We start from the raw sequence: 15,790 nt of genomic DNA, 5'->3' as shown, positions 1-15,790 counted from the left end.
AGCAGGAGACACATGGGGCACTCCTCCAGCAAAAATGGAAGGTGCTATGAGCTAGAGTGAGACCTGGAGACCTGTGTGCTTCCATTGTAATAAAGCAGAGCATTTTTAAGCTGACTGCTGCAAACTAAAGAGGAAACCAGTAGGGTTAATCAGGGCACACCTGCTCAGGGAAGACGGGACCCTGATGCAAAGCACAACAGAACAAGCTGTGGCTTTAACTGCAGTAAGAGTGCAACCCAGGAAGCTTACTATGGCCAGTGCAGGAAAAGTTAATAGGATTCCCGAAGGTTATCAGGGTTTTGTGTCTGAAGTGAAAGTAACCCCATATCCCTTGAGTGGGGCAAGCAAGCCCATAGTGATTCTCAGGAACACAGGAGCCACCAGGTCCCTTTTACTGGGAAAAGGCCTGACCTTTCCCCCAGAGAGTACAGCAAACACCAAAATGGTGGTGAATGGTATTGGAGGGCAGTGTTTGCCTGTACCTGTACAACTGGTGGACCTGGAGTGCGACCTAGTTTCGGGACCAGTGACGGTAGGGATTGTCCCTAGTTTGCCTGTGGACGGGGTTGACCTGCTCCTAGGTAGTGATCTGGTGGGGGTGAAGGTGGTAGCCCCTCCAGTAGTGAAAGAAAGACTGCAGGAGGTCAGAGAGACAGGGAAGTGGTAGGAGACGGTTCCCTGCAGTTTCCCTGAATGTGTAGTGGATCAGGCCATGATCAAACCAACTCCCCCAGAGGAGACTGCATTGGCACTGCAGGCAGATGGCCATGAGGTCTGCCTGTCCAAGACTCTTTGGAAAGTTAGGAGACACAGGGAATGAATTAAATGGATTTTCCCTAGGTGAGGCTCAGCGAGCTGACCCAGTATTGCGTGAGTTAGCACAGGCTGCCCAATCTGCAAGTGCAGCAGAGCTACTATTTAAAGAATGAGGTACTGATGAGGAAATTGTGTTCTCCATCACAGACCTGAGAGCAAGGAGTGGGCAGTAGTTCACCAGTTAGTGATGCCGCAGAGGTGCCGGGGAGAAATATTAAGAAGGGCCCACAAGACTACAGTGGCTGTACATCCCTGTTTACAAAAGACCAAAGCCTGAATAAGACAGAGGCTTGACTGGCCAAAACTCCAGAAGGATGTGTTGGAGTACTGTAGGAGTTGCCACATGTGCCAGGTTGAGGGGAAACCCCAACCTACAGTAAAACCTGCACCCCTAAGTCCTCTACCGGTGTTAGGAGGACCCTCCAGCATAGGGCTGGTGATCTGTAAGGGACCCCCGCCGAGAACAAAAGGGGACAGGCAGGCACACGACTGGCAAAAGTTTAAAAATAAAAGGGGAAAAAATGACTAAGAAGGCAGGTTAAAGGAACTCCGGGAGGAATCTCGGATGAAAACCCCTACTGTCTGGTCATCCAACCCCGAAATATGTGAAAAGAGATCCCATATCCTCCGATGTAACTGCAGACACCAGAAGCACCCCACCTACGTTGCTAACAGCATTTACAGGAACCTGCAGAGACAAAGAGAGACCTCTAGGAGGCACAGAAACCATGAAGGTGATGCCTCACCTAGTTGAAGTGCCACAGGCATGTGCAGTCAAGTCAATACAAATACCTACTGTCCCAGAGAACAAAGGGGAGATTAACAAAGAATTCTCCCCCACTGTCAGAGAAAAAGGGAACCACCCATCCCCTGAAGTCAAAAGCCTTTGCATGACTCAGCAAAGCACTGAAAGAGAGTTCAGGACAGACCTGCCCACTACTAACTCTCCTGAAAAAAAAAATTACCTCAGCAGGAACGAAGACCCGAGGCAGTCATGGCAATGGGCAAACTGAAGAAAAGCTTCCCAAAGAACTACATGGTTACTGGGATGCCAAATAGAGGAAATTAAAGCAGCACTGGCACCAGAAAAGACAATTTTAATACAAAGTAATTCATGACAACGCTACTTCATCGGACACGTCATCAGGATGCGCCGCGGTGCGCACATGCGCAGACTGTCTCATGCCCCCTGCGCATGCGCTGCGGTCCGAATGACCTGATCCGCATAGCGCATGCGCAGATGACACTGTACGCGCATGCGCACACAGTCTCCTCATCTCTGCGCATGCGATGCGGTCCGACCTGCGAGGATCGTTGTGCGCATGCGCAGATGACGTCATCGCGTGATCTCGTCTTCCTCGCCGATGCGCCAGTTTGGCCTGTGCGCATGCGTCAAAGCTTCGGCGCGACTTTTTGAAAGTGGAAGGAGGGGAGGTTTCGTCGGGCATTTTCTCGCATTTTATCTGAATTATTTATTCGTTTTGGAGACTTGCTTCATTTTTATTTGACACAGGAGATTGTTCCAAGGTAAGTTGCTCTGCCTTTGTGAGTTGCTCTGAAAACATTTCCATTGTCTGGGCCACCGCCTGTTCTCCAGTCCCTGTTGTGAGTTGTTCTGAAAACATTTCCATTGTCTGGGCCACCGCATGTTCTCCAGCCCCTGTTGTGAGTTGCTCTGAAAACATTTCCATTGTCTGGGCCACTGCATGTTCTCCAGTCCCTGTTGTGAGTTGCTCTGAAAACATTTCCATTGTCTGAGCCACCGCATGTAGCAGGATGAAGGCACAGTGACTGTGATTTCTGGCGCCAAACAGTACACACTGCAGATACATGATGGCCAGGCTACCTGCAGCTGCATCTTCTCCATTCAGCCTTTGTTGCACTGCAAACATGCTGTTGTTGTGCAGAGGCATCTGGGTCTGCCTCTGGACAGGCTCGCCCCCAATTGTCGCTGGCGTGCATCTCAGACACCAACGACGACAGGCATGGCTGCTGCCATTGTGATTACAGAGGAACAGCCAAGGCCCCTCAGCCACAATGAAAAATACCGCTTGCTTTCAGATCAATTGTACCAGCTACAACAGGCCGTTCTGCAGAGTGGAACGGCAGCATTCATGAGGAGATTGGACTGGCTGCGGCAACAGACTCTCTGCTGGCAGCAAGGACTGGCTGATGAGATGGAGCCATTTACTATGCCCAACAATTGCCCGGAAGCACCTTCGGATGGAGGTGGCCACGTGCTGGACATCAGTCACGTGTCACAAACCCTGGATCCTGAGCGTCTCACCCCCTGGCCTAATGATCTGATGGACCATACATATGCCTGCCTGTTCAAATCTCCACTTCCCCTACCTGCGGTACCCTCTTCTTGCTGCTCAGTTACACAGTCACCTGCTCCTACACCCATCAGGGCAGTGCACATGGACACACAGTTACCTGCTCCTACACCCATCAGGGCAGTGCTCATGGGCACACAGTTACCTGCTCCTACACCCATCAGGGCAGTGCACTTGGACACACAGTTACCTGCTCCTACACCCATCAGGGCAGTGCTCATGGGCACACAGTTACCTGCTCCTACACCCATCAGGGCAGTGCTCATGGACACACAGCCACCTGTTTCCCCATCCGACGTTGAAACAACCATGCAGAGCCTTGTGAGACTCCGCAATTGCCAGTTGCTGCCTGTCAAGCAGAGAGGGCGTCCAAAGGGGTCAAGCACTTGGGGAACATTCAGCAAGAAGAGACTGAGCACTAAAAGAAACAAGCATGCCGTGTCCAGTGGTAGCAGAAATGTGAATGCTCTTGCTGTGAACACAACTGGTGATAGTAGTAGGCAGGATTAAATGGGAATGGATGGAAAGACGCACGAGTAACATAACCACTGGCAGGGAACTGCTGGGCTAAATTGCCAGCTTTATGTTCATAGCCCAAAAGAAATGTGTTTCTTTTCCAGCACCCTCACATCATTCATGTTTTCCCTGAGAGCAGCATTGAACCATCACGAGATAGGGGCAGTAACATCATCCTGCCTCCTGCAGCTGAGGTGGGTACTAAGTGATTCATTGGCGGTGTTATCAGGACATGCCTTTACCGCAGAACACAAAGCATGCTCAACAGTAATTTCATTGGAGGGAGGGAAGCTCTGACACTGATGTTCTTTCCTTATTTTCTTTCATGTAAAACGTGCCCTTGAGAAAACAATCCTTGAGACTTAAGGACGGCATTCAAGCAAAGGAGGCAGTGCGGGAGAGGACGCAAGGATGTGCTGATTCCTGCATCTGAGGTGGATAATAAGTGCTTCATTGGCGATGTTATCAATTGGTGCCTTCACTGCAGAACTTAAAAAGGTGCGCACAACAGTAATTTCAGTGGATGGAGGGAGGCAAGCTCTGACTCTGATTTGCTTTATTTCTTTTCATGTAAAACATGCCGTCGAGAAAACAATCCTTGAGACTTAAGGTCAGCATTCAAGCAACGAAGGCAACTAGATCATGCTGCGGAGCTCATCACGATGTGGAAAGGAACATTGCATTTTTGGATGAATTGGGAATGCACATTGGGATGCGCTTGGGGAACATTCACCAAGAATAGACTGAGCTCAGACTCTTGTGACTTTGCCTTCTTCACATGGACAATACAGTAGTGGAATAGAGAGCCAAGCGTTTATTCACCACAAGGCTCTCCAGGAACAATCTCTTTAGCTGTGCATAGCAGAGACTCGGCCTGTCTGTCTAACGGGAATGCTGGACACAACACTCATGTATCCATGCACAGCAGTTCCTCGGATACTTAATGAACTTAATAAAACTTTTCAATAATTAAACCCAGAATTGTTGAGGTTTTGTTTTGCATGCTATTTCCCCGACTTTGCAACTGCACTTCAGATATTCAACTATGGTGGGGGGGTAGAGGGAGGGGTGGGTGAAGAGGGGGAGGGGTGGGGAGAGCGGGGAGGGGTGGGGAGAGGGAGCATGCAAAATGCAGGGACCAAACTGTTGCAATGCCTGAAGTACTGTGGAGAAGTAGAGAAAGCAACTGGGTAGGGGAGAAAGCAACTGGATTGGGCATCCGCAGCTGGAGGGAACGACTGAATGGAGAGGGCCGGAAGCGAGAGGCCGTAGAGAGCCGCGGGGAGCGAGCGTGCGAAGACCTTGGTGTCACTGGGTCCAGGGACTGGCCAGTAAGTCTTTTGCTGTTGTGTTTACGGCGCATGCACAGAAAAAGGCGCTCCTCTTCCGTTCCGCTGCTCCCCCCCCACTCTCTCCCCTTCCTCCCTCTCCCCCAGCTCTCTCCCTCCCCCCTTCCTTACCCCTCCCTCTCCACTTCCTTACCCCTCCCTCTCCCTCTTTCTCCCCCTTCCTTACCCCTCTTTCTCCCCCTCTCCCTCTTTCTCTCCCTTCCCTCTTTCTCCCCCCTCCCTCTTTCTCCTCCCTCTCCCTTCCCCCCCCCTCGCCCCCCGGCACCGCTACCGCTGCTCTCCCCGGCCCCCGCGCTGCTCAACCCCGGCCCCCGCGCTGCTGTCCCCGGCCCCCGCGCTGATCTCCCCGGCCCCCGCGCTGCTGTCCCCGGCCCCCGCGCTGCTCTCCCCGGCCCCCGCGCTGCTGTGCCCGGCCCCCGCGCTGATTTCCCCGGCCCTCGCGCTGATCTCCCCGGCCCCCGCGCTGCTCTCCCCGGCCCCCGCGCTGATCTCCCCGGCCCCCGCGCTGCTTTCCCCGGCCCCCGCGCTGATCTCCCCGGCCCCCGCGCTGATCTCCCCCCCCCCCCCCCCGCGCTGATCTCCCCGCCCCCCGCGCTGCTTTCCCCGGCCCGCTCCACTCTCTCACTCCGGCCATTGAATTCTGCCACGTGTTTGTCAGGTTTCATCTCTGTGATTCTTTGAGCAGCGCCATCTTTAGTCCTGGCAGCTGCGACAGTCGCAAGCTGTGACGTTTTCGTGGCACATGCTGTATTTGCGCATGTGCCAAAACAGCGCCACCTACCGATCGCGTTGTCAACAATTGCGGTCATTTTAATAAGCTTCAGGATTCATGAATGAAGGGAAATGAAAGAGAGAATTGCATGGTTTTCTGCAACTTATAAATTATATTTCTCTCAAACCTGTTAATGAAATGCGCCTTTTTTTCAAATCACCTTTCATTCCCCTGGGTGTGGAAGTGTCATGCAGACCCCCACCTGCCAAGAATGACGCACATTAATTTCATCACATGGACATGAAATTTCAAATTGTTGCTGAGAAGAAGAGAAGGGATTGCCAAACCCCTGGCTGGAAAGACATTTTTGCATACTAGCAGACAGTGTTGGAACAAAGGAGCGATTCCCCTGGCTCCCAATACACAGAACGGATGTGGTCAGACCAGTTTAGTCACATGACTAACTGGCTGTTGTAGAATTTTGAACTGAGAGTTTTAAATTGGAGAAAACAGTGTTTGAAGACAGAAAGCTCCTGGCTCCTGGATTGAGAACATCTCTCTCCTATCTGCTCTCATCTCTTTCTCTATTCTTTAAGAAGAATACTGGGCCCCAATGAAAAGCAAGAATTTCCCACAAGCAAGAACTACCTACAAAAGGACTCTGCAGTGAGCTTGAAGCACAGTAACAAGAAACTCTTCAGATATTGCCTCAAACCTCTCCACTATTTTTCTTTTGCTCTTTTCTGTCTCTATTTGCATGTGCATATCACGTATGCATGCTAGCGTGGGGCGCGGCGTGTATCCATAGGCATTAACTGAATTAGAGTTTAAGTTTAATAAATTTCACTTTTCTTCTTTAAACCTAAGAACGCCTGTTTGTGCTCATTTTTCTACCTTATAATTGGAAAGCGGTGAACAAGGGTTTACCAAAGGGGAGCTCAAAACACGGGGTGTGTTTAAAATTAAACCCTGTTACAGGTAAGACCAGGTGAAGGCTGAAAGGGAACCCTTAGACCTCTTTCTCACCTGGTCGTAACACTTCAAATATTTATTCCAAACAGACACTACGATAATTTGTTAAATTACAACCTACATATTAGAATTCAAGAAAGATTCAAAATGACAGTGAGGGTAATGCTCATAAAAAATACAGAAAAGTTTGTATAAATGTGAGTCCCAAAATTCCCTGAAGAGTGAGTCTCACAGACAGCAATGAGAAAAAGTGTGTGATGCATTCAAAGAGTGGGAATTCTCAGTGAATGAAAATACCTCACCTGACTCTGACCCCTTGCCAGCATTTGCCTTGTAAGGGGTGGATGAAGGTTCTTCCCCATACAAGGCAAATAGGAAACCCTTTTAAATGATACACATCCAACACAAAGGAGTCTCTACCATTGTTAAGAATTTCTGTCAGTGTCCTGCCTGAGTTACTGCAGGAGCTGAGCAAAGTCCTGAGAAATTTTGATATTTCATAATTTATCATTAACTATTACTTTTCATTTTTCAGCAAAAGACTCATCTTCAGCCGAAGTTTTGGAATAGCCAAAGCCTGTGATTTATTGCGACAGTATTTTTCATGATAGTACAACAAAGATTGCTATATTAATTGCTTACCGATTCTCCAAAGAGCATCATTCTCGGTCTCTCCACGTAATATTCTGCAATTCTTTGCCATTCTGACAGACATTCTGGTGAAAGTGGTGGTAAAATTCTGACACTATCCTGTACATTTTCCCGAATCACTTCTGATGCAGGAATTCCTTCATAAATAAGTCTGGAATTAGAAAACCATTAACAACAACTTTATAGCTCTAACTTAAAAAGAAACAAAGTGTGAAGACTGTACACAAAGAACACTTTAATTAAAATGCAAGTGGGGAAATATAACTTCTCTTGTATCAATATAAATTTAGTACAATTTCTTTACTGTGACTCTCCTGTTACACAGTTTAATAGGTTAATGCAGATTCTGTATTCATACTGAACTTTAGCGAATTTGAAATTTAGGCCCTACAAAAGCTGAAGTCTGAAGTATTAAAACGCCAATTTAGAACTTATACAAAAAAGGAAAGGTCACTCAGCCTACTCCTTCAACAGATCATATACAATTTGATGTCTTACGAACTCTTCCTTATTTGTTCAATCTTCTGAAGAAAATTAATCAATAGATGCCAAAAAACTTCTCCCTGACCCACAAAGACAATCAAACAAAAATTCTGCAATATAATTTCAGTTTCCATCATTCAATATTGACCAGTTGGATTCTACTGATAACATCGCCATGGTTCAAGCAGCATAGAAACCACAATGTTCCGTACAGTACTTCATCATGTGTATTTCTTATAACTAGCAACTTTATTATCAATGTGGCATTCTTGGAATTATAGGAATGGCCTAATAAGTATAGTAGAAAAATTGCTTGACAGCATTTTAGAGGGCATAATCAATGTTCATCTCGAGCGTGCAGTAGCAGTGGGGAGGAAAGGATAGGAGGAGGTTGAAACAGAAGTCATAAATAATAATTGTGAGAATTCTAACTAAACCATTTGATAAAATTATCTACAAAGCTTATAGGGAGCATTTATACAGCCATTACAAGTCTGACACTCGTAGCATTAGCACTGATTCCAGCTAGGCAGTGCCTTGTTTATAGTGTTATGATTGTGCTTCTACATAAGAATATAAGAAATAGGAGCAGGAGTAGGCCATCTAGCCCCTCAAGTCTGTCCCGCCATTCAATAAGATCATGGCTGATCTGTCCCAGGCCTCAACTCCTCTTTCGGGCCTGCTCCGCATAACCCTCAACTCCCCAAGATTTCAAAAATCTATCTGCCTCCTCCTTAAATACATTTAGTGACCTAGCCTCCACAACTCTCTGAGGTAGAGAATTCCAGAGATTCACCATCCTCTGAGAGAAGAAATTCCTTTGCATCTCAGTTTTAAATGTGTGACCCCTTATTCTGTATCTATGTCCCCTAGTTTGAGACTCCCTCACCAGTGGAAACATATTCTCAACATTTACCCTGTCAAGCCCCTCAAAATCTTATATGTTTCAATCAGATCACCTCTCATTCTTCTAAACTCCAACTGTTTAGTCGTTCTTGATAAGACAACCCCTTCATCCCAGGAATCAGTGTAGTGAACCTTGTCTGAACTGCCTCCAACACTAGTATATCCTTCCTTAAATACGGGGACCAAAACTGTACACAGTACTCCAGGTGTGGCCTCACCAATACCCTGTACAGCTGTAACAAGACTTCCCTATTTTTAAACTCTAACCCCCGAGCAATAAAGGCTAAAATTCCAATTGCCTTCCTAATTACTTGCTGCACCTGCATGCTAACTTTTTGTGTTTCATGTACAAGAACACCCAGATCTCTCTTTACTGCAGTATTTTGTAGTCTTTCTCCATCTAAATAATAATCTGCCTTTTTATTCTTCCTACCAAAGTGGATGACCTCACACTTTCCCACATTGAACTCCATCTGCCAAGTTTTTGCCCACTCACTTAACCTATCTATATCCCTTTGCAGATTCTTTGTGTCCTCATCACAACATGCCTTCCCACCTATTTTTGTATCGTCAGCAAATTTGGATACACTACACTCCATCCCTTCCTCCAAGTCATTGATATAGATAGTAAATAGTTGAGGCCCCGGGACCAATCCTTGTGACGTCCCATTAGTTACAGCTTTCCAACCTGAAAAAGACCAACTGATTCCGACTCTCTGCCTTCTGTGTGTTAACCAATCTTCAATCCATGCCAACACATTACCCCCTGAGCTCTTATTTTGTGCAATAACCTTTTATGTGGCACCTTATTGAATGCCTTCTGAAAATCCAAATACACTACATCTACCGGTTCCCCTTTATCCACTCTGCTTGTTACATCCTCAAAGAACTTTATCAAATTTGTCAAACATGATTTCCCTTTCATAAAACCATGTTGATTCTGTTTGATTGCATTATGTTTTTCTAAATGTCCTGCTATTTCTTCCTTAATAATGGACTCTAGCATTTTCCTAATGACAGATGTTAAGCTAACTGGTCTATAGTTTCCTGATTTCTGCCTCCCTCCTTTCTTGAATAGCAGCATCACATTAGCAGTTTTCCAATCCACTGGTACTCTACTGGAATCTAGTGAGTTTTGGTATATTATGACCAATGCCTCCACTATCTCTGCAGCCACTTCTTTTAAAACCCTTGGATGCAGGCCATCGGGTCCTAGCGACTTGTCCCATCAGTTTGTCAAGCACCTTTTCCCTCATGATAGAGATTGTTACAAGTTCTTCCCTCCCATTTACACCTTGCTCATCTATTATTGTCAGGATGTTTATATTGTCCTCCACCATGAAGACCGATGCAAAATATTGGTTTAAATTAGCTGCCATTTCCCTGTTCCCTGTTATTAATTCCCCAGTCTCATCCTCCAAGGGTTCCACACTTACTTTAGCTACTCTCTTCCTTTTTATATACCCGGAGAAGCTCTTACTGTTTGTTTTTATATTTCTCGCCAATTTACTCTCATAATCAATTTTCTCCCTCTTCATTAGGTTTTTAGTTATCCGCTGCTGGTTTCTAAAAAATTCCCAATCCTCTGGCCTACCACTAGCTTCTGCTGGTTTGTACGCCTTTGTTTTTGATTTGATACTCTCCTTAACTTCCTTTGTTATCCACGGGTGGATCATCGTTCTCATCGAGTCCTTCCTTCTGACCGGAATAAATGTGTGCTGTGTGTTATGAAATATCTGCTTAAAAGGCTGCCACTGCTCCTCTACTGACTTTCCCTGTAGTCTATTTTCCCAGCCTGCTTTAGACAACTCTTTCTTCATACCTCTGTAATTGCCCTTGTTTAAGTTAAAGACACTGGTTTGAGACCAGAGTTGCTCGCCCTCAAACTGAATTTGAAATTCTACCATGTTATGATCGCTTCCCCCTAGAGGATCCTTAACTATGAGATCTCTTATTAATCGTACCTCATGACACATTACCAAATCTAAAATAGCCTGTTCCCGGGTAGGTTCTGCAATGTATTGTTCGAAGAAACAATCCCTGATGCACTCTTCAAATTTGTCTTCCATGCTACCCTTGCCAATTTGATTTGTCCAGTCTATATGCAGATTAAAATCACCCCTGATAATTGCAGTGCCTTTCTTGCACGCCTCCATTATTTCCTGATTAATATTTTGTCCTACAGAGAGGCAACTCCTCGGGGACCTAGAGACCACTCCCACCCGTGATTTATTTCTCTTGCTATTCCTTATTTCCACCCAAACTGATTCAACATCACGATCTATTGCACCTATATCATTACTCACAACTGCACTGATCCCTTCCTTTAATAACAAAGCTCCCCCACCTCCTTTTCCTTTCTGCCCATTCTTCCGGAACATCGTATATGCTTGAACATTGAGTTTCCAGTCCTGGTCGTCTTGCAATCACGTCTCTGTGATAGCTATCAAATCATATTCATTTGTTTCTATTTGTGCCGTCAGCTCATCTATCTTGTGACAAATGCTGCGTGCATTCAGATAAAGAGCCTTAAGCTTTGACATTTTACCTACTCTGGTTCTAATTCCTGCTGTACTCTTATGCTTGTATTCTCTGTCCCTTCCTATTACACCCTGATTGATGTATGCCCATGCACTACCCTGCACCTCTGCTCTCTCGGTATTTATTGACTTTTTAAAATTCCCTTCAATTGAACCCTCCCCCCACACAATTTAGTTTAAAGCCTTAACTACAACCCTGGTTATACGATTCGCCAGGACACTGATCCCAGCATGATTCAAGTGAAGCCCATCCCAACGGAACAGCTCTCTCTTTCCCCAGTACTGGTGCCAGTGTCCCATGAATTGGAACCCATTTCTCCCACACCAATCTTTGAGCCATGCATTTACCTCTCTAATCTTATTTACCCTATGCCAATTTGCACGTGGCTCAGGTAGTAATCCGGAGATTATTACCTTTGTGGTTCTGCTTTTTAATTTAGCCCCGAGCTGCTTATAGTCACTCAGCAGAACCTCTTTCCTCGCCCTACCTATGTTGTTGGTACCTACGTGGACCACGACAACTGGATCTTTTCCATCCCACTCCAAGTTCCTCTCCAGCCCAGAAGAGATGTCCTTAACCTTGGCACCAGGTAGGCAACACAGCCTTCGGGACTCTCTATCTTTGCTGCAGAGAATAGTATCTATTCTCCTAACTATGCTATCCCTTATTACAACTACATTTCTCTTTTCTCCCCCCACTTGAATGGCGCTCTGAACCATGGTGCTGTGGTCAGTTCGCTCATCCTCCCTGCAGTCTGTGCCCTCGTCCACATTGGGAGCAAGAACCTCGTACATAATGGATAAGGGCACTGGCTGAGGCTCCTCCAAAGCTAAATTCTGGATTCCAATACCTGCCTTACTCACAGTCACACCCTCCTGTCTCTGACCACGGCCCAGATTGGATGGAATTAATCTAAGGGGTGTGACTGTCTCCTGAAACACAGTGTCCAGGTAACTCTCCCCCTCCCCAATGTGTCGCAGTGTCCGCAGCTCGGACTCCAGCTCATCAACTCTTGAGCTGAAGTTCCTCGAGCAGCCAACACTTGCTGCAGATGTGGTCACCATGGATCACACCGGCGTGCACCAGCTCCCACATACTACAGCTGCAACACATCGCCTACCCAGCCATCTCTATTCTAATTAATTAATTAATTTGGATCACAGTATTTTACAAAAAAAAAGAACTATTTAAGTGTACTCGTAACCTGTAATGCCGTCTCCTGATTTAAATCACTTGGTCAAAACAAAAAGAGGCACAGAAGAAATACCCACCAATCACTTACCAGCTCTCCTGTGATGTCACACTTCGATTTTTGTTGATCAAGCAGGTATAATGAACAGAACAGAGCGCTTTCTCTGCCGCCGCTGCTTCTGGTCTTGGGCCTCAGGTCTCCGCTCTTTTACCTCCTGGCTCCTCTCGCCTGTTCCCTCTCTCACCGCCACCGCTGCTTCTGGTCTCGGGTCTCGGATCTCCACTCTTTTATCTCCTGGCTCCTTTCGCCTGTTCCCGCTCTCTCCGCTGCTGCTGCTTCTATATTTTTTGTTAAGTTTTTTTTAGGACATGTATTTTAGAATTATGGACATTGTTTTATTTGGGAAAACTGAAAAGGATTCCATGAATTTCTTTTCAATGGGGTCACTGAAAGGACACTAGGGGACTTGGTTTGTAAACAAGCCTTACTGGTAGTCACCTGTCTTCAGATAAATACACAGTAGGAGTTCCGAAGAAGGGTCACTGACCCGAAACGTTAACTCTGCTTCTCTTTCCACAGATGCTGCCAGACCTGCTGAGTGATTCCAGCATTTCTTGTTTTTGTCACAGTAGGAGCTTTTTGACTTGGAGAAGATGTTTACAGAGAAGTGACAGATCAAAATTTATAGGGGTCAGGAGGCTTGACTCTTGAGATATTGTTTTTGGTTTCACTTTGGACACTGTGTTGGGGTATGAACTGTTTTGAAGGCAGTTGGAGAAAACCAGCCAAGAGAGCAGGCCCATCAGCACCCTCTTCCACCTCTTTAAGAACTTTCTGAGAATCAAGTGTAAGAAATAGAGAAATTGATGCTGCATTTCTCCTGAAAAGTCTGCCAGTAAACCCCTGATGCCACATTTTGCCTGGAAAACCTGCCAAACTGATCTTCAAAGTCATCTGAAAGAACTGTTCTAGAAAGATCCCAATGATAGCCATCTACGCATATTTGGGATGCCAAACCAAAAAAGGGACAACTGATAACTTTCCATATCTTTTTTCTCTTCAAGAATTAGCAAGTATTTGGTCAAAGTATTCATTTTTGTCTTTTTTTTTGTAACAGAGCTCTAAAAAGAAAATCTCTTTTTTCTGGTAACCGGTATGTGTGTGTGCGCACACGTGTGTGTGCGTGTGTCTAAGGAAAAAGGGAACTTTCATATTTCAATCTGTGTGTTATTGCTTTGCTTCGTTAATGGTTAAGTCTTGTTTTAAAATAAACTGATAATTATGTTGTTTATTACAGAAACCTTGTTGGTGTATTTTACTCTGAGATAAAAATAAAGTCTATGATTGACCATATCGGTAGCTGGGCAACATTTAAATATATTTTGTGACATGTGGAGAAGTGGAACTAGAAAAAACAGTGCACTCCTCTCACCTTGGTCGTAACAATACTAGCAAGCTCATTGTGGAATTGTCTTGTCCAAGAGAGAGCTGTGTACATTTCCACTTACATGTATGTGCAGAGCACTCCTCTAGGCTGATAAATTTAAAAACTTTTGAAATCAAGAAGCACCTTGATCACTTTTGCAAACCAAGTTTGATACCACATAGGAATTATACTCCATGAGCTATCAAACTGAAGCATGCATTGGTCTCCTGGATTAGTTTTGATCACCTAAAGGGTCAGAAAAGAATTTTCACAATTTTCTCTCATAATTGACCTATGTTTTTAATCTTTTTTTCCACCTATCCAGGAGATTATATGGCTCTAGATGGGTAGGGAGTGTCTGTATCATGATACACAAGGCATTAGGACGATATTGGAGAGGCTAGTTGGACAAGTTGGTCTTTTCTTGTCCTACATTTTCATAAGTTATACATTGGCAGCATCATCTGCTTTTGTGACATCTTTACCCAGAGAGTGGTTAGAATGTGGAACTTGCAAGCACATAGAGTAGCTGAGGTGAACAGCCTTTAAGAGGAAGGTAGGTAAGTGTACAAGGGCGAAAGGAATAGAAGGATATGCATATAAGGTTACATGAACACTGATACAGACCAGTTGGGCTGAGTGGCCTGTTTCTGTTCTTTACATTTTATGTATGGAAGCAAAGTACTCATTCAGTACCTCAGCAATGCCTTCTGTCTCTGCAGGAAGTTTTCTTTTTTGGTCCCTAATCAACCTCACCTCACCCATTCAGTGACTATCCTTTTACTCTTTATATATTCATAAAAAACATTGGTGTTCCCTTTTCGGTTAGCCATTACTTCTTTTCTCATTCACTTCCTTTGTCCCTTTTATTTTGCTTTTCAGTTTCCTTCTGCACCAGCTAGCAGTGCATTGGAATAGTAAAGTCTAAAGGTAACAAAGGCATGGATAAGGGATTAAGCAGCACATTAGCTGAGGCATGGACGGAATCAGGCGATGTTATGGAGTTGGAAATAGATGGTCTTAATAATGGTGCAGATACGTGGTCAGTAGCACATCTCAAGATCAAATAAGACAGCAAGGTTGAGAACAGTTTGGTTCTCAGACAGTTGCCGGGGAGAGGAATGGAGTTGGTAGCTCGGGAATGGTTTGAAGCAGGGACCATGAAAAATGGCTTCAGTCTTCCCAATATTTAATTGAAGGAAATTTCTGCTCATCGAGTACTGCATGTCAGATAAACAGTCTGATAATTTCACAATAGTGGAGGAGTCAAGAGAGGCAGTGATGGGGTAGAGCAGGGTGTGGTCAGTGTACTTGTGAAAATGAATGCTGTGATGTTGCTGCGGGGCAGCATGTCGATGAGAAATTGGAGGGCGGCAAGGGTAGGTCCTTGGGGGACACCGGAGATAACAGTGCCAGGAGCTGGAAGAGAATCCAGTGCAAGTGATACTCTGCTTATGATTAGATACATAAGAATGAAACCTGGCGAGAGCAGTCCCGCCCAGCAGGGCGGCATTGTAGAGGTGTTGAAGGAGGATAGTGTGGTCAGCTGTGTCAGAGACAGCAGACAGGTTGAGAAGGACAAGGAGGAATAATTTACCTTTGTCACAGTCACATAGGATGTCAATTGTGACTTTGATAAGAGCTGTTTCGGTACTGTGGCAGGGACGGATTGGAGGGATTCAAACATGGAGTTCCAGGAAACAGGAAAGATGGGCACAGATTTGGAAGGCAACAACACATTCAAGGACTTTGAAGAGGAAAGGAAAGTTGGAGATGGAGCGGTGGTTTGCGAGGATGGTGGGGGTCAAGTGTATTTTTGAGAAGGGAGTGATGCCGCAGATTTTAAGGCGAGATGGGCAGTACCTGAGGAGAATTGTTGACAATATCGGC

General features: G+C 45.6%; 1 protein-coding gene across 4 annotated transcripts in view; it reads right to left on the bottom strand.

Annotated features, from left to right (window-relative positions):
* Positions 1-15,790, bottom strand: part of ttc6 (tetratricopeptide repeat domain 6) — a 414,842-nt gene that overhangs the window by 272,380 nt on the left and 126,672 nt on the right. For all 4 annotated transcript variants that reach the window (XM_068039290.1, XM_068039292.1, XM_068039293.1 and 1 more), the window contains one exon: positions 7,344-7,503. In XM_068039290.1, the coding sequence (XP_067895391.1) occupies positions 7,344-7,503 (160 nt within the window). The remainder of the gene's footprint in view (positions 1-7,343; positions 7,504-15,790) is intronic.

Source organism: Heterodontus francisci, chromosome 9, assembly GCF_036365525.1.
Source record: "Heterodontus francisci isolate sHetFra1 chromosome 9, sHetFra1.hap1, whole genome shotgun sequence".
Lineage (NCBI taxonomy): Eukaryota > Metazoa > Chordata > Chondrichthyes > Heterodontiformes > Heterodontidae > Heterodontus > Heterodontus francisci.
Note: the sequence above shows the minus strand (reverse complement) of the source record. Positions and strands in the feature narration are given on the sequence as shown.